Consider the following 20,008-nt stretch of genomic DNA (forward strand, 5'->3'; position numbering starts at 1 on the left):
TTCAGGGTCAGAAGAGTGAAACCCATCATTGTTACTGTATTTGGCATATAATACGCCATAGGGAGCTTGCCAGGCACTCCCGTGCAAGCAGAAAACTCTCAGTAGCTTACCAGGTTCTCAGAGAGGGAGAACGAGGCTATAAAATGTCGCACGGCCGTGATGGGATTACACAGTGCCGTGGGCAGTTTGTGCTGTGACTGCCTAGCTACTGGAAAATGGGGGATCTGGGTGGAAGAGGTCCAGTCTTGATCCAAGCAGGCTTGGAGATCTCAGCCCAGGGTCCCGCACACCTGGGTTTCTCTGCTGGTTCCTTCATGTGTGAGGCTCGTCCAAGCACATGGAGAGTGGCCTTGAGCATGGCTGTGGCTGGGTTCCAGAGGTCTTCGGCTGCCAGGGCTCTGCTCAGGGTGGGGAGGGAGACTCAACCCACCCCCTGATGGGCCCCAGTGAAGACAGCCAGGCGAGGGAGTAAGAGACTGTGTCACTCTCTTCTGGGAACTTGGTTTTATAGTCTTTGGATGTTGGCCACTGATGGGATTACACGGTGCCAGAGGCAGTTTGTGGGTGTGACCTTAGCTGGAAAATGGGGAATCTGAGCGGAAGAAGCCCAGTCCCATCTGACCAGAAATACCAATACTTATTAAATCTGCAAGGAATATTCAGTTTGAAAACCTTATTATTATTTTTGATGGAGGGGTGTGTTGGAACATTGTATGACTGAAACCTAATCATGAACAGCTTTGTAATTCTATTTCATGGTGATTCAATAAAAAAATAAACACATATGTGTGTTCAGCAGAATACAAAATAAAAACTTTATATTTACACAATTACCCAGTAAAGACCATTTCAAATCAATTGGGAATTAGGCATCTCCCAAGTGTGCTCAGAAAATTAGATCCCCTCCTGGACATGATTAGTCACCTAGGGCAAGGAATAAAGCCAGGGTCTGAGGATGCAGTGCAGGTCCTGCTGAGCTGGGGGTTACTCAGGCTCTTCAGTGGGCTCAGGGGCCTCCAGTCAAACCTGGCAGTGCTCTCAGCCTACAGGGCTGCACCTGGCAATGATATGGGAACCATCTACAGTGCTGGGGACTGAACTAGTGTCAGCCACATGCAAATCATGTGCCTTAACTTCAGAACTATCTCTCCCACTGCCAAATCAATTCTTAAAAACATCTACACTTCAGATTTACTTTGTCAATATACCTCAATAAAGCAGGAAGAAATTAATTAGATAACTAATTACAATCATTCTACATCAAACCATGGGTAATGCTATAATGAGTTTAAATGTTCATTCAAAAGTGTCCATCTTGGGGCTGGAGCGAGTAAGGCATTTGCCTCGCATGCAGCCAACCCAGATTCCCAGCATCCCTTATGGTCCCCCGAGCAATGCCAGGAGTAATTCCTGAATGCAGAGCCTGGAGTAACCCTTGTGTATTGCTGGGTGAGACCCCAAAAGCAAAAAAAAAAAAAAAAAAAATGTCCATTCTATCATAATTTAGTCTGGAGCTATGCCTAGCATTGGGTTGTATAAGGACACAGTGACTTGCAAGAAAATTATCTCAAAAACATCCTTTACTCCAGGTGCAAATGTATTTGCAAAATATGCTGCTACTACCGTTGCCTCCTGGACAGCACAACTTTGCAAAGCAAGGCTGTTTGCAAAGAGATGTCAAAGTATACTGCAGCAACTGCACCTGATGCCAGGAAGAGCCTGCTTAGGATGTAGTATAGGAAAACGCTAAACTGTGTTTTAAAAAAACAATTCTGATCCTAGCCAGAGAGACGGCTCAAAGGGCTGGAGTGCAAGTTGTGCATGTGGAAGGAAGGCCCTAGTACAATTCCCAGCACCCCATTGCCCCCTGCCAGAATAACCCCCAAAGCACCTGATGAGAAGTCCCAAGCACCATTGGGTGTTGGCCAAAAAAAAAGAAAAGAAAAAAAATTAGCATAATTCTCTTCCAATGGCAAGTTGCCTTTTTTTTGAAAAAACTCTATGAAATACAAAATGAAATATGAATGAAAATAAGTTGCTTACCTAAGGGTAAATCAACTTTTACTGTAATAATCCTTAATTCTTCAAGCAGTATCTGTTAGCACAAGACTATAAATACTAAATTCTGGTATTTCTGTGTACTATGTGAGGTAATACTCTCAAAGGGAAATTTTAATTAAAAAAAACACATTGTTTTATTATATTACTGAATTCTCAATCTCATACTGGGATAAAAATAAAAAATTTAAATCAGAAATGGATTCACATTTCCCATATTTCTGCCATGGCTCTCAGAGCCTATTTACCTGAAATATGTCTCATGCTTACTTACCCATCTGACATCATAATCAGGACCAAATGAATATAGGAAAATAAGCTACCACAACTCTGGATAGTAATGTACATACGGAGCAATCTGGAAATTGTCAGTACTGATGATTAGTATGCAGTATGTGGTAAGCTGAATTTCCCACTGAAATGTTAAGATTTGACAAGATTTCCAAGGTAGAGGAGAGCCTGCCTTCTTGGGCTTCTGATTTCTATTAACACGTTCTTTACTTGTTTTCACTCTAGAGAAGTCCATGTTCTCTCTTGAACATGTATTCGTCTCTTTTTCTCCCTTCACATCTAAGTAAATTCTGTTCAATAAAAACTATCCTGTTTCGGGGCTGGAGCAATAGCACAGCGGGTAGGGCGTTTGCCTTGCACGCGGCCGACCCGGGTTCGATTCCCAGCATCCCATATGGTCCCCTGAGCACCACCGGGGGTGATTCCTGAGTGCAGAGCCAGGAGTAACCTCTGTGCATTGCCGGGTGTGACCCAAAAAGCAAAATAAATAAATAAATAAATAAATAAATAAATAAATAAAAACTATCCTGTTTCATTAAAAACAATACAACAAAGTATCGGTAGAACAGAGTGATTTCTGGGGGAACCAAGCACGAGTTCTCTAAATGCTGATACTGCTCTTAGCCTCTGCTGAACTATTTAACTAAACTGCAAGATTGAGTGAGTGCCTTCAAACTGATAACGGAAATAAAAAGCATCTATTATTATATTAATCATAAGGTATCTATAAGCCTTAGTGTGAGTGAAAATTGATATGTAGGTATCCACCACTGAAAATCCTGAAGAACTCCCCAGTCACGTGCTTTTCTAAACTATGAAATCTCTGCCTATTACTATAGCCTACCTTTCAATTTTCTATATACATGTATTTTCTCATTACTAAAAATCTTGAAACTTCAGCATCATAAATATGAAAATACTCCTTGAATAATGAGCACTCTTTTCTTTAACCATCCCAACAGAACAAAATGTGTACTTGACTCCAGCCTTAGGATTATAGACTTAAGTACATTAAAAAGTGACAGGACTCTTTGTACAGTGTTAAATACAAAGCATTTATAAATATGCAACTAGAAATCACATCCATCTTCAACTTCAGTGAAGCGCTTAGAAAAGTTTATTTTGTGCTTCGAATACATTTTTAAAGCATTCTAAACTTAATACACATCCAAACCATTCAACGGTTGGATATTTAATATTCTAAAAAGAAAATTAAAATTTAAAAGAAAATTGCTATACAACATTATATTCTAAGTCTAATGGATTCACACAGTAGGATCAGGACAAAAGGGGGCTGTACAGAAATTGCTGACTACATAATAAACAGGTGATCAACTCATTCTAAATGTTTATGGTTTCCCCCTAACTACATTTCTCTACTGTCAATCTACCACTAAGATTAAAATTCAGTTCTAACTCTTTAAGGAAGAAAATATCCTAAATATCTTCTCTTGATTATTCCCACCTGTAAAACACCACACAATAGATAGTACAGTAGAGATGTACTCTATCTTCAAAAACAGAAGAATGTTATGATTCTAAAACACACAGTATATACCCACATTGTATAATCAACTAAGAGCTTTCTGTATACAAGGGTAAATTTACAGTGAGAACATACACTCTAAAGTGAAATTTTTTCCTGAGTAGAATGCAAACTTTTATATCAAATTAAGTTTCTCATGATTTTCAAAATCTAAAATAGCAAGGCTTTTCCATACATGAAATAAAAATCAGGAATGTTCATCTTCATAACAAAACTATTAAAAATAAAGTTCAAGTAGAGCTTAATAATGATGTAAAATCTGAAATGAATAGCCAAAATTTTAATTAAGCTGATAGCGCAAACAAAACAGTATAAAACCAAAAAAAGTACTAGTTCTTAAAACATATTGTTAAGAAATTTCTAATTTTGAAAATAAAAAGTATAACTCATGGTATTTAAGAAAGTACGGGTGGGGGGGTGCTGGAGTGATAACACAGCAGGTAGGGTGTTTGCTTTGCACATGATCTGACCCAAGTTCAATTCCCAGCATCCCATGCGGTGCCCCGAGCATCGCCAGGAGTAACTCCTGAGTGCAGAGCCAGGAGTAACCCCTGTGTATTGTCAGGTGTGACCCAAAAAGAAAAAAAAAAGTACAGGGGCCCAAGAGATAATACAGCAGGTCGGGTGCTTGCCTTGCCCAGCATTCCATTCCATATGGTCCCCAAGACTGCCAGGACTGATTCCTGAGTGCAGAGCCAGGAGTAACCCCTGAGCATCACCAGGTGTGACCCAAAAAACAAAAACCAAAAGAAGAAAAGAAAAAGAAAAGTACATACCATACACTGAACAAAGAGGAACAGAAAGGCAAGCAATCTGTGTAGGAATCAAGACAATACAGTGGATTAAGAGGGAAAAAAAAAACCTCCTTAAATCAGTAGCAGTTCCTATAGGGGAGCACAAATTATGTGTAGAAAATTAAACATTATTTTTATTAGTTGCATAACCTAAAAATACAAAAAATTTTGTCTATCTTTTAAAAAGAGCATAGAGTTGTCACTGATATATGCATTTCTTGAGACAAGGGGCAAAGTTCCCATTAATGGGAAATGTTCTTTTTTCACACAGTGAAACTGAGAAAAATTATATCAGATGAGAAATTGTTTTCTCTAATCTCCTTAAATACCTCAATAATGTAATACTTGGGAAATGTAATTTTTAAACTCAGACTTGAAAGGTTATTATTACTAAACACACAAATCTTATTGCTTGGCACCAGATATTTCCAAAAGCTCATCAAAAAATTCAAAGAATTCTATAAACCATCATTTTGTTCTTAAATACGACTTTCCAAGTTCTTAGGTACTTTACTTTCTGAAAGCAAACAGTTCAATCTAATGACAATCAAGACTGAATCCTGCAAGCAAGTCACAGTTAATTTCAAACCAAAGGAAAAGCTCATTCTTCTGTTTTGTCAAGATCATATTAAGAATTTATAAAAGTGAACTAGGATTTATCTGAGGCCAGTGACGGGCCCACAGGACGCTGTCGGAGGGCACTCTGTGACAAGTCTGTGTGTGTTCCTTTCTTTTCAGCTTCCTCTTCTGAAGCATCTTCTTCATCAGCCTCTTGTTCCTCCTCTACTTTTTTCAACGGTAGAGATGATTCTGATAATTTTTCTTAAAAATAGGAGAAAGATCAGAAATGTGTTTTTTGTTGACACTTCAGATTGGTATTATAGTAAGAGCAAAATAACTGCTTTGGCATTTAACAATTTTATGTGTGGCATTTGGAGAAAAACGTTAGGAAGAATTAATGATACTGTTTCAACAACAAGAAAAAAAAGGTCTGGGGGCTGAAGAGATAGTATATATAATAGGTAGGCATTTTCCTTGCTAGGTTTAATCCTCAACATTCCTATGGTCCATAAGAAACTACTGAGAGAAACCTCTGAGCACAAAGCCAGGAGTAAACCCTGGGCACTGTGGGGTATGGCCTCCAAAACAAAAATTAATTAGTTAATTTTTAAATTTATAGATATATGGCTGGAAAGAATGCAACTAAAAGTCATAACCCAGAATTAATGCTGTGAGTCTGAGATCTTAAAAAAAAAAACTGATATTATTTTACAAATAAATATTCAACATAATAAACATGTTAAAGCAAATTTCAATACCACCCTTTTACGTTCCCAGACAAAAATAAAACCAACAAAAAATACCAAACATATACAAGTTGGTAGTTAAGGTACTATCAGAACTTTCTTCAATTCATTTCACATATATGCTTTCCTATCTCTCTTTTATAACCTTTTTTTTTTTTTTTTTTTTTTGCTTTTTGGGTCACACCCTGCAACGCACAGTAGTTACTCCTGGCTCTGCACTCAGGAATTACCCCTGGCAGTTCTCAGGGTAACATATGGGATGCTGGGAATCGAACCCGGGTCGGCAGTGTGCAAGGCAAATGCCCTACCCGCTGTTCTATTGCTCCAGCCCCATATAACCTTATTAAGAATTACAATGCACCAAAATATTGTACAAAATTCAGTACATTTTTGAGCATGTACACACATATACTTATCCCCTATATTTTTTTTTTAGTAAAAAATTGTCTTTTGGCAGTAAACTTAAGTGAGAACAGATCATGTTACTGAAAACACAGAATTGGGCCAATGATCTCCAATCAGTGAATCTAAGACAGCTCCTAATCATAGGCCATCCAGAATGAAGGAGGGAAAGTAGTGATGAAAAGTAAAAGCACAAACAAATAAGAAGAATACACACAACAAAACTGTGGGAACAATGAGGAATCTATTGTTTGGGCTACCTGACATCCCTCTTTCAATAAATATATATAATAACCCTCTTCCCTATTCCTCACTATATTTGGCTGTAATCCAAACTACAATTTGCAGTAGCAGTTTTACTCCCATCACCCATACCACCCTCCTCCTCCCCAGTGGACAAACACAACTTGGTAGTATCTAGATATTTTTTGTTGTCCAAACCGAGAAGGATGGCAGTACTAGCATTGTGCAATGCTGCTGATTATCTATCAGTATACAAAAGACAATGAAGAATTATCCAGCTCAAGGACTAACGAGAGTTTACTTGTGTACCTCCAGTTCAATCCACAGTAGTACATGACCCCCGAGAACCACTAGAGTGGCCCTGGTGATGCCCAGAGAATATGGCTCATATTTTTAAAATGAAGATTACACAACCCAAAAGGTCATTAGTGTCCAGGCTGTGAAAGTCTAATAATGACTATTAAAAGAAATGAGCACTTTATACAAGTGAAATGATCCAGAATTTCTCCAGAAGATAAGTGGATATAGGGAGAAATTAGGTTTCCTTTTATACTCTAGGATTCTAAGTTATAGCTTTCTAGAATAATTCTGTGCTAGAAAAAAGCCAAAAACAGAGAAAACAAAGGCACAGAGATATCTGAGAAATCCAGAAACGACATCCTAACACTTGACCCCAGGATTCATTCAACTCTGCTTTCAATCTTTCTTGTCATATGAACCAAGGACTTCTATTTTCCTTCAAGTCTGACTGTCTTGGGTCTTTTCCTAACCAAACCTAAGATGAAAAAGCAATTTGAATCATGTGACTTCCACAGTAGGAGAGTATAGCATTAAAGCAAAGATTAATAACTATCAGCTCTTTTACAAGTTAAAAGGCAAATATGTTATTAGGGTTAGGTTTGTGAAGTTAAAAAAAAAAAGGTAAACTGTTCAGGGTCAAGGTTAAACACAAGTAGTGCAAAGACCCAGGTTCAATACCCAGCACTGCCTGATTTAGTCCCCTGGGTTTGGTCCTTTGAGCATCTAATCATAAGTGGCTCTTAAGGACTGCCGGGCTAGACCCCAAGTAAGTAATATATTAATCGATCAACTTTTTTATTTTATTTATTTATTTTTGCTTTTTGGGTCACACCCCGCTATGCACAGGGGTTACTCCTGGCTCTGCATTCAGGAATTACTCCTGGCTCGGGGGACCATATGGGATGCTGGGAATCATACCTGGATCAGCCGTCTGTAAGGCAAATGCCCTACCCATTGTGCTATCACTCCAGCCCAAACTGATCAACTTTTAAATTGTTTAAGTGTAAGATAACATGGGGTTTGTCCTTTTAGCCTTGCCGCAGGGAACTTAGTTTACCTTAGAGCAATGGCCTTTCTGTATGGACACAGGAAGACAGTTAATAATATGCTTTGTAACTTGGGAGCTGATTGACAACAATAATATTTACTCCCGGGCATCTGCTTTCTCAACTCAGTTGCCCTTCGTTCCTAGCACCCCCAAAACAGGGTCCCTACGAGGGACGGAATGGACCCAGGGCAAGCTGTGAGCTACCCTGGCATCAAAATGGGCCAGGCCAAAGCACCACAATACTCAACTATAAGTTGAGAGCATGGTCATAGACAAATGCTGCCATGATCCAAAAGTAATGACGAGACTAGGATCTTGCTGAGGTTAGGAAGACTAACCTGGCCTGAGGACTGTGGTCTGGAATATATAGTGAATGTCCTCAGGAATAACCAAACTTTAAACTAATATCTCTTATGTGCTCATCAGAATGACATTGCTAGAAATATTACAAGTAAATTTACTATAACTATTTAAGCGGATTACTAGCTGTGGAAGGAAGAAGGGACACACTCTGACACACCCTTGTTTGGACCCCAGCCTTGAGTGGATCTCCTAGTAATCTCATCAAAATCCTTAGATAAGATTTTGTTAATCTCCTTGAGAAATGGTCTTACCTTTCTTTGTTGATTTGTTAATGTTCAACCCACCTTTGTGTCACCACCCTATATAATTTGCTATATAAACTAAAACTGGGGGGCACTGATGGGAGGCAGAAGAAGACAATACAAGAGAAGACACAGAAGACACAGGGGAAGGCACAGAAGCGAAGGAGACAACACAGACAGAAGACAGACAGAAGAAGACACAGAAGCAGAGACAGAGAGAGGTCGGAAGAGACTACAGAGACAGAGACAGAGAGACAGACAGAAGAGAGCACAGCAGCACACACAGAAGCAAAGCACAAGGAGGAACCGTCCCAATCTGGTCCTTCCACAGCGGCCCCTCATGAACACCGAACGTGAGCGGTGCGTGCGAGAGAAAACTGCCCCGAGTGCCTCGGACAACAAAACAACACAACACACATCACGTCTCCCCCTCCCACGTGTGCGCCACCTTTGTGGTTTTTTACATTTAAGTAATCTACGTTTTTTCCTGTAATTTTTTTTTAGGGGGCTAGGTGGTGAGCCTTTCCCAACCCTTACAATTTTTCCCTCTATATCAGTGGCCCTTGTTAGATAACAAGATCCCCTTCCCTATACGTGTCCTTCTTTTATTATCAGCATAACCTACCATTTAGTCATTGAACAAAGTATCAATAAATACTATTTAACTTTAGGAGTTTTGATCAAGAAACCCTCAAGCAATATAATGAAACAAATGCCAGGTCAAAGGTCACTATACTATTCTTAGCCATTCTGTATGATCTTGGGCTAGCATTTCATCTCTCTAAACTTTACTGAGTTTCCTCCACCACAAAAAATGGGAAGTACATCACTTATGCAGTCTACTTGAGAGATCTGCTCAAAAGTAAGCAAATGACAGAAAGCAGAGTTCTTTACAAACCTCAAATAGGAGGTCTCCCATGAGAAGAATTACTAAAAATAAATGACTGGTAGAAAACTGTATTGAAACAGATAATGGTGAATGCTTTTAATTACACAAACTCACAGTGAAGCCTATGTCAATGCCATTCCTAAACCAGTAACTAAAATTTCCTTTCCCAATACCCAACCAGTAAAACTTACCTTAGTTAGCATACACAAAAAAATGTCCAAATGTGGTTCCTATACTAATGAATTCAAGAACAGAATGCCCAACTATTCCTTGACTTAAGTATATTCAAATGGATCCATGACTATCAAGGAATTTCCAAATAAGCTGGTAGCAGATCATTTATTAATCATCTCAATTGCATATAATCACAATTTATATGCAATGTCAAAACTCCATATTACAAAAGCCAATAAAATATCTATGTTCTAAAATCCATGGGTAAACTTTCTTACATGAAATATGTATCCCCTTTCCCATTCAATATAGATACCACTCCATTTTTAGAAACCTAAGTTAGAAGGGCAGCCTGCTAAGTCAAATTTACATTTATATTTTAAAATATACTTACTGGAAGGGTATGGCTGGGGTCTACGTCTTTTTGAAGGACAAAGGCAATCTGCCACAAATATCATACACTACAAAAACAAATACAAGAAATCTGAATGTCAAATATATGGTACAACTAGTACTAGCAACTATATCATCAAATTTTTAAATAGTCTTCTTAGTACCCTAAGGATGAAGTACTTACAAGTCCTAGCAGTAGCCCTGAAAACAGAGTTGCTAGAGCAAAAACTGTGTATGATCCCCAAACTGGTAATCCAAGGTCTTCAGTAAAATAATTGTGACAAGTCTAAAAGAAAAAAAAAAAAAGAAAAAGAAAGGACTGAAAAGCTGGTCATTTAGAAAATAAAGTTTAAAATGTTTAAAATAGACATAAAATGTCAGCCATACCCTGATCCACATAGACAGCTGAAAGAGTGCTGACATGCTACTCATCCTAAAAGAAAAGAGGCTGATTATGATATAGTTTGAAAACAGAATATATGGGTCTATCTCTATTTTCTATATGTAACCCTCATTCCTCCAACATGACAGATTTTATTGCTTTTTTAGTCAAGAAAAGTGATCACTGACTTCATATCTGCAATTAACAAGACTCATTAAGAATAAATTTATGAATTGAAGAAAAATATGATGTCCTTCTAAATACAATTTTTGTAATTTCTTTTCCTTTTTATCCTTTAGTTTTGAGTTTATTAAACTTTCAACTTTAATCAAACAATCACTCCAATACAGTCTGAATAACATGTTTTAAGGTCTATGGAAGTAGACAATATAAATTAGGTACAACTGTAAACAAATGTCAACTCTTACTCTGACTTAAGAGTCTACAAACAATGAGAGAAGGAAGCCTGAAGGGAATATATGGAACACTTACTGAGCCTGTTTTTCCCATGTAGCAATTAACTGCCCCTTTTACTAAAGTAAAACTTAGCATAGCATTAGTTTGATATGGTTTCAAAACAAAACAAAACAAAACAAAAAAGTGGCTGCAACTGAAATAAGTACTAAGTCATCATCATATATCACTGTATCACTGCCATCCCGTTGCTCATCGATTTGCTTGAGCAGGCACAGTAACATCTCCATTGTGAGACTTGTTGTTATGTTTTTGGCATATCGAATACGCCATGGGAGCTTGCCAGGCTCTGCCACGTGGCAGGATACTCTGGGTAGCATGCCGGGCTTTCCAAGAAGGACAGAGGAATCGAACCCGGGTCAGCCGCATGCACCCTACCCGCTGTGCTATCGCTCCAGCCCATCATCATATAAATGAAAATAATTTTCCAGAAGTAATTAGCTTCTTAGATGGACAACCAAAAAAAAGGCACGGGGCTATAGAGCCTGTTCATCAGGCTAAATGCATGATATACATATAGAAAGTCTGGCTTCAATCCCCAGCACCTCATGGCTCCCCACGTTCTGACAGAAACAACCCATGAACAGACATAGGAATAGCTCCCTAAGCACCACTGAATGACCCAAAGGTAAAAGACACAGGCTGGACAGTGGGATGAGCAGGGCATTTGCTTTGCATGCAGTCTATCTAGGTTCAATTTCAGTAGCCCATACAGACTCTGTGCCCCTCTAGGAGTGATCCCTGAGCACAGAGCCACAAGTAAGCACTAAGCACTGCCAGGTGTGCCCCTAAATAAACAGTAACATTCTTCCCAACAATAACAAAGCAAAAGACACAGAAGAAAAACAAGGATAAAAATTTGAGACTTCACATTCAAATTACTAAACTCAAATAGCTTTTAAACTCAAGTACCTTTACATATCACACTGCTCACACTCTTAAGGAGTTTACTTAGCTTCTGCTGAGAAAAAGTTCCTATCTACAAAGCCAAAATATTCCTGAAATGACATTCAAGTTCTATAGAATGCCTGTTACTTTTAAATGGATGAAAATATTATTTCACTTAAGATAAAGTCAAACTAAAAATATCAGAGTAAACCTGAAAAATGCTTCAGGTTCGAGAAACAAACTGTGAATATCTTCTTCCATGAAATACAATTATGACCTAATTAATTGTGAAATAAGTAAGACAAAAATCACTTATACTTACAGAACAGAACCTGGACCAAACCATGCTGAAACAGGTTCAATATTCTTCCACTCTTTTTCACTTATAAAATTTATGAAGTCCTTCTTCGTCCTTGGGCCCTGGTAGCGTCTAAAATGACCATCTTTACAACTAGAGGATATTAAAATAAAATCTTAACCACCACTAAGTGAAAAAACTTGTATTTGTTCTATTTCTCTAAACTCATTTCAAAGTGAATCCCAATTTTAAAAGTGATTAGCAATGCACAAGCAGCAAATTAACACTCTGTACTTATGACATCTTAGTTCCAATTGAATGACGTTTCTTCTTAAACAGCCATAAGCCTTTTCCAGTACACACACACACACACACACACACACACACACACACACACACACACACACACACACACACACACACACCCCAAAATGAGCCTTAAAATAATTTTGTCATTCTTCACAATAATAAAACAATGAAACATCAGAAGTAGGTATGTGTTGATTATATCTCAAAACTGGAAGGTGGGGAGAAGACATATACGGAAAGGAGATAAATCTCAGAAAACTCACTTTAAGCCCATATGTAATACACTTATTAAAGCAGCGATTATATGAAGTTGTTAGGAGAGTGTCTGGCACTTAGTAATTATTATCTGTTATTCAACTATGGACTAACGATACACAGAATTTTTCTGTTATTTTCTGTCACAATGACATCATTTCAGCCGTCAAGCGTGATAACTCACTACTACAGGGCTTCCCTTCCTCCTTTTTCAGCAGCGGTCTCTGAGAATCCAATTTGACTCTTCCTGACAGCCACCTTCTTCCCATCCCCAATGTATGGAGTGCTGATTCAGTCACCCATGCTCTGACTTCCACAGCATCACCATGTGACATACCTTAAATTAATACTGTCAATCAATCCGATCTAACTGTTTTATCACGAAGTTCAAAGACTTCAATAGCCTTCAACTTGACAGTAGGGCTAGGGGACCATCATTCAGAACTCAAAAGTCCCAATTCAAAAGAATCAAAGTTTTGAGTAGGAAATGGCACTTGGGTCTTTGGAAGATGGATAGGATTTCAAGAGGCAAAGAATAAGGGAATAAATAAGATAACCAATGTGACTAGAAGTAAAAGGGAAGGACAACTCAAGATCAGTTCAGTGGTGTTGAGAGATAAAAAACAAAGTGACTCTAGTTACTTCGGGGTCATGTAGGATAAAGGACTGAATGGAGTAAGAGGGAGAAAAGCTATGATGGAGACTGAGAATAGGCATTTAAACAAATACAATGGAAGTAAGGATAAAAAAGACATTAAGGTAATATAAAAATGAGAGGGAAATATGACAAAGAGCTAGATATAGACACACAAAGAACTTCAAACTTGTCGCTTTCACAGGTTATTTCTGTAGGTCAGAGAAGTGCCTTCTTCTAACTCACCCTTTATATTACATTACGGCAGAGGGCAGGCGGACATGTTTAGAAGATAAAATCAAACTAAGAGACCTGAAACTGACCACACACTTGTTTATTCTGAAAACACCCATGGCAACCACTCTTTTCCCCACAGCTGAATGACAGCACTTCCTTAGTTAATTTGATAGACCGTGTTTTTATTTATGATATTAAGGAGATTGGCCTTAGGATCCAATACTTAGTCTTTTCTCCAGAAAGTTCTACTTCCAAAGCTGGGTTTAATCCCCAGAACCACTCCAGACCATGGTGATTTTTTTCCTTATCAAACTTCCTGCAAGAACCATAAACTCTAGGCTCATTTACTACTCTGAATATTATCATACCATTTTATGCGAATATCACCTCTAAAACAATGACAAGTATTTAAGAACAGGGACACTTCATACACCATTCTAAAGGTGACTGGACTAGCAAACACACCTTCCAACATACTTAGTGAAAATGCTTGCTCATTAAACATGATCCAGGCCAGATGCCACCTATTCTGATTATACTCTAATGCATACCACTGTATAAAGAAACTTCAAGTACTTACTGATAAATAGTAGGAAGAGCAGTTATGATAAATCGTCCACTCAATCCTGCAAATGATCAATTATAAATAAATATAAGAAATAACACACAGCAGATTTTATATGTGCCACTACGTGCTGCTTAAAAATTGGTTCCAGGGTGGTGAAGGGGGGGGTATACCTGGGATATTGGTGGAGGGGAATGTGCACTAGTGGAGGGTTGGGTGTTTGATCATTGTGAGACTGTAACCTAAACATGAAAGCTTGTAACTATCTCACGGTGATTCAATAAAATTTAAAAATTTTTAAAAAACAAATAAGTAAATAAAATAAAAATTGATTCCAAATTATTTAAACACAAATAAAGATTAACTAAATACTAAGCATTAGAGTATGAAATTAACTTAAAAGTATAGCATTTTATAATATAAAAAATGAAAAGAACATCAAGTAGGAACTTATGTAAACTGAGAACACCCTTCTGCATGTATCTTAGTTAAAAAATATGTGAAGTTTGAATATTAAAAACATTAAAAGCATATATAAAATATCAATTATATATTGATTATACTGCGTGTAACACTCCTAGTGATAAGTAGGGACAGCAGAACAGTCTTAGAAAGGCCTGAAACTGCATTCATAAAACAAAGGATAAGCTTAGGCATTGTTAAAAATGGAAATAGGACTCTTTCACAAGATAAGCACTAACAAGAGCTTGTAAATATTAGTAAACATGTATTGAGCACTAACATGACTGTGGTGTGGGCTTGCTTTTGCATCTATGAAAATGAGAACATTCCCTATCACACAATGCTGTGTCAGGATTAAACAAAAAAATACAAAATACTTGGAGCAATGCCTATAATAGGTAAATGCTCAACAAATATTAGCTATTAATACTATAAGGAATGGGAGCAGAGTCAAGAACCCAGATTTACTATCACCAAGGACATGTTAAGAAAAGTTGGTCTGTCATAGAAAGACTACACTCATCTGTGGAATATAAAATAACAGAGTAGGAGACTAAAACTCAAGAATAGTAGAAATAGTAGAAATAGTACCAGCAGGTTGGCTCCATGGCTTGGAAGCTGGCCTCACATGCTAGAGGAAAAGCAGCTCAGATAGAGAAGGGAATACCAAGTAAAATGTGGATGGAAACCACTCGCAGGAAGGAGATACATGCTGAAAGTAGACTAGAGACTAAACACGATGGCCACTCAATACCCATATTGCAAACCACAACACCCAAAAGGAGAGAGAGAGAACAAAAGGGAATACCCTGCCACAGAGCAGGGGTGGGGGTGGGGGGATGGGATTGGGGGGTGGGAGGGATACTGGGTTCATTGGTGATGGCAAATGGTCACTGGTGGAGGGATGGGTTCTCAAACATTGTATGAGGGAAACACAAGCACGAGAATGTGTAAATCTGTAACTGTACTCTCATGGTGATTCCCTAATTAAAAAATAAATTAAAAAAAAAAAAAGAAAGAGAAGTTGGTCTGAGAAAGAAGCATCCTTGCAAGTCTGCAACTTATCCAGGGGACTGTATTTGACCTTACCACGGAGCAGGCTTTGTCATCAACAATTCACAACAAATCACATGCATTAAATTTAGCACCACAGGACAGAGGTTCCCATCACCTGTCAGGGAATGTGACCTTGACTCTACAAAGAAACTTAATCACAAGCTCTTTTTTTCTGAAGCTTGGCACAGGTATAAAGGATGTCTTGGCCCAATGTCCAATGCAGACCACAGCATTCTAAAAAGTCTGAAAAATCATGTTAGAGCAAGAGGCTCAACCAGAAAGTCTTGATGCTTTCAATGTCTGAAAGGCCTTGAATCTGAAAGGCGTTGGGCTCAATACCCAACAATGTGAAAAATACTTTTTTGAAAAAGGCATTGTACCTGCAAAGCTAGGGCCTGGGACACAAAGGGGGAAAAGATCAAATGCAGTTCTGTGGGAAAGAATGGGGCAGAAGCAGAGTTCCCCAACACCTTCAGAATCACACACACAAAGTATGAGCTATACACAGAACCAGGAGATTTGCTTTTTTGATGTCACAAGATGAGTTCTGACCAAGGAGGGGAGTGAGTAAACTTTACTAGCTGCAGACATTATCATTCTATGTTACAATTCATGCTCAATACATGTTTACTAATATTTACAAGCCCTTGTTATTGCTTATCTTGTGAAAGAGTCCTATTTCCATTTTTAACAATGCAGATCATTCCAATGATCTTAAAACCTAATGAAAGAGCAGTGAAGACAGGGTAATATGGAACAAACAGGACAAACATCAACCTAATATGCAATGAAACGCAATAAATCCAACTTAAAGTACCTGTCTGATCTGTGACGTCTACTTTTGCAACATTGACCTCAAGATCTTCTCCCCATTCAGCAAAACTTTCCCATTCTGGTTGAAGATTCTGACAAGCAGGACACCATGGAGCGTAACTAAGACAGTTACAAATAACAAAAAGTTAGATACTCTAATGTGACCACAGAACATTTTCTTCTTAAAACATGGGAGCAGGGCCTAGAGCGATACATAGCACAATGGGTAGGGCGTTTGCCTTGCATGCAGCCGACCCAGGTTCAATTCTCAGCATCCCATATGGTCCACCAAGCACCGCCAGGTGTAATTCCTGAGTTCATGAGCCAGGAGTAACCCCTATGCAACGCTGGATGTGACCCACAAAGCAAAACAAAACAAAACAAAAAACAAAAAAAAACTCAAACCAAAAAAAAAAACCATAGGAGCAAAGAGGCTAATTGATCAAATTCTCTGAGAATAAAGAACTATGATGATGCTACCAAAGCACTGTAGCACTGCACTGTCATCCCGTTGTTCACTGATTTGCTCGAGCGGGCACCAGTAACGTCTCCATTGTGAGACTTGTTACTGTTTTTGACATATCAAATACGCCACAGGGAGCTTGCCAGGCTCTGCCGTGCAGGAAGGATAGCTTGCCTGGCTCTCTGAGAGGGACGGAGAAATCGAACCCGGGTTGGCCACATGCAAGGCAAAGCCCTACCTGCTGTGCTATCGTTCCAGTTCACTCCAAGCAATTCTGAAAAGTTTTTTAGTCACATGAACTTCTCAGATACAAAACAGCTCTTTACAATCCTTCTGATTTCTCTTTGAAAATGTATCCACTAGAAAGTGACAAGTTAAATATGGAGTTCACGAGTTTCAATAATTATATTCCATGTAAAACTCTCACAAATGTAAGGTGGCAGTAGGAAAAAAAAAAATTGAAAGCCATGCACACCTCATCTTAAGGAATTGTAAACTCAGTTCAGAATGACTGCCACAAGGATAGCTGGTCTGGGAAGGTAGGATATTTTTAATTAAAGAAGTTAAAAATCTGCATTCCAGTATAGAAATATTACCTGAAAATTTAACCTAAGTACAAAGAGTCAGACAAACAAAATTCTTGGTCAGCACCTGACCTTAAGACCTACCATTTATTAACCTCAGGGGAAACACATTAGTATTTAGCCATTCTTCTTTTACTCAGCATTGTACAAGACCATGACATTCCCCTAGGATTTAACATTACTTTATCGTACATTATCTTATAATTTACGTCATGTTTTAAAAAATGGAACCAGGAAAAAAATAAAGCTTTCACCTGTTATACGTAAGTGCAGTTTCTGTATTTCATTATATTTTCTTAACTTCTTTTGTGAAAGCGAAAGTTTTAAAACAGGCATTGTTTAAAGACTAGTGCCATATATCAAAGTCAAAGTCCCTAATAATAAATTGCACTACAATTAAAATATTTTTGTGGCAAAACTTTTGAACAAAAAATATTTCAAAAAAAAATATTTCAAGCTGGAGAGCTGATTTAGAATTAAAAGCGGATGAATGTTAGGAATACTACTTCCCTTTTCCAAGTTCCTTAATTTTCTTGGCTGCTTTCTAAAGATGCAAACTCAACCAATAGGGCAAGGGAGCAGGGAGTGGGGGGGGGGGGCGGGAAAGAGGGCTCGGGGAGGGAACACTAGCAATATACTTCTACAGATGTTCTAATTTGAATCCTTTCATACTTCACTTTTGATTGCAATATTTATACAGTTTGAGCAAATGGGTTTTGTAAAAAGAATCTCTGAGCAACACTTGACTACATTTGGTATATAAATTTTATAATCACTATTGCTGAAAACATTTCTTTTGAAACTGAGTATTTTATGGGCCCAATATAAAACACATTACTCAAGACAATGAAAACTAAATGCTATTACTGGTTATGTCTTCTCCTCTGCAGTTTCAATAGTGCCTGAAAATTCACTTCACCAACTTAAAGTTTATATGCACACAGTAAACATTTCCACCATATTCTCCATATATAAATACTCTATGCCTTTTGTGGATTTTATGGTTCTTAGGTTAATGATCCTGGTTCTCAATTCTCCTGTGGATGATGACCACCTTCACTTGTCTCATTAATTGGCAACCCAAAGACAAAGGGAAACACATAACACTTTGTTAAGGGGGGGAGGGGTCTAATAATTACTGCATGCTTACTATGTGTTACCTTGAACTCTAGAAATAATACCTTGCTTTATAGAATGTATAGAAAATTAAGTATATGTCAAATGCTTAGTAATCTCGAAAACACTGCTAATATTCAATTTAATACTGCTTTTATTAGTATTACTATACTTTTGCTAGTATACCAATTTAGCACCTACAGCAAAGGTATAGTTTTATATTCTACTGTCCAGAAGTAATGTTATTTTCTTTCTACAGTAAGCGATGACCTGGCACTTTCTCAAATTTATTATCCACTCACATATTTTCTTTTGAGGCTACCCCCCTTCGAAAGGCCTGAGTCAGGGCCCAAGGTGCAAAACACACATGGAGTACGTTGCAAAAACATACATCAAAGGGAAAAACATGAGCTGGGGTAAAGAGAAGGGAGGGGAAAGTAACGAATTAACGAAGAGAGCGAATATTTGACCCAACCCAACTTAAATTTACTTCGCATTCAAAGTCAAACCAAAGGCACCTAATCTATAACGTTAAACGAGTCCCGATTTCCAACTGTATAGGCTTATTAGACAAAAGAAGAAAGGTTTCACTCAATTGCCTCTTTTGCGACCTTTTGGAAAGTCTGCGAAGGATCGCTTTAGAATATAACCATAGAGAAGTTGTCATATCCATCACCTCTCTGCAAAGCCTTCCAGAGACTCTGGGAGAAGAGGGAAAAGCAGCCCAGTTTTAGAATCAGAAGCGGGGAAACACACTTCAGAGGAAACTTAATATTCCCTGGAAACCGACAGAGGGGTGAGACCCAGCCGGGAACAAATTCCAAGAGGAGTTTGCGGAGCTGGTCGAATCTGGGGCAGCCGCTCTAGGGTTCGAAGTTCCAGTCACCGGGAACTCAGTGGCAGCCAGGGGGGAGTCGGGGGCTGAACTCGCCGTCAGTTCGGACGCGGATCGGGGAGCCCCACCTGCCCGAGCTGGGCATCCCGACACGATTGCGCCACACTCACAATTCCAGCATCCACTCTCCTTCCAACAAGTCTCTCCAGTTCTCCTCGGTGATGACGCGCACGTCGCTCCGCCGCCCCAGCGTCCGAGGAGGGCAGCACAGCAACAGCCCGAGCGCGGCCAAGGGAAGCGCGAGTCTCCCGGAATGGACCATGTCGGCCGCTCGCCCACCCCGCGGCCAGCGCTGCAGCCCCCACCTCCGCGCGCCCGCGTCCCACTTCCGCCCCGGGAGCGGCTCTGCGCGTGCGCACAGCCGTGACGCGCGCGCGGCGAGGACGCTCACTGCGCACGACCCGGCCGGGTCGCAGCGTGCAGGTGGAGCAGCGAGGGAGGAGCCGCAGTTATCCCCGACAGTAGCGGGCTCTGCACCGCCTGGCTTGTTTGTCCCAGTGTTGACCCGACAGGAAGGCCAGGAAGCG

General features: G+C 39.1%; 1 protein-coding gene across 1 annotated transcript; it reads right to left on the minus strand.

The window, feature by feature from the left end:
• Nucleotides 1-3,443: 3,443 nt before the first annotated feature.
• TMX1 (thioredoxin related transmembrane protein 1) lies at nucleotides 3,444-19,806 on the minus strand. The gene is made up of 8 exons (XM_004601735.2): nucleotides 19,592-19,806; nucleotides 16,428-16,543; nucleotides 14,108-14,153; nucleotides 12,117-12,245; nucleotides 10,438-10,483; nucleotides 10,235-10,336; nucleotides 10,052-10,118; nucleotides 3,444-5,511 (listed from the first exon to the last, which is right to left on the minus strand). Exons 1-8 carry the CDS (start codon nucleotides 19,741-19,743, stop codon nucleotides 5,339-5,341), a joined length of 831 nt encoding a protein of 276 aa, XP_004601792.2. The 5' UTR covers nucleotides 19,744-19,806; the 3' UTR covers nucleotides 3,444-5,338.
• Between the last annotated feature and the right edge of the window lie 202 nt (nucleotides 19,807-20,008).

This window comes from Sorex araneus, chromosome 3 (assembly GCF_027595985.1).
Source record: "Sorex araneus isolate mSorAra2 chromosome 3, mSorAra2.pri, whole genome shotgun sequence".
Lineage (NCBI taxonomy): Eukaryota > Metazoa > Chordata > Mammalia > Eulipotyphla > Soricidae > Sorex > Sorex araneus.

What these genes read in the sequence shown, in the direction of transcription:
- TMX1 (XM_004601735.2), bottom strand. Translation starts at nt 19,743, where the DNA reads ATGGTCCATTCCGGGAGACTCGCGCTTCCCTTGGCCGCGCTCGGGCTG. An exon ending in TTTGGTCCAGGTTCTGTTCT is followed by an intron (nt 10,484 to 12,116) that starts GTAAGTATAAGT and finishes CTTTTCTTTTAG; the next exon opens with GATGAGTAGCATGTCAGCAC. An exon ending in CAGGGCTACTGCTAGGACTT is followed by an intron (nt 10,119 to 10,234) that starts GTAAGTACTTCA and finishes TTGTTTTTGTAG; the next exon opens with TGTATGATATTTGTGGCAGA.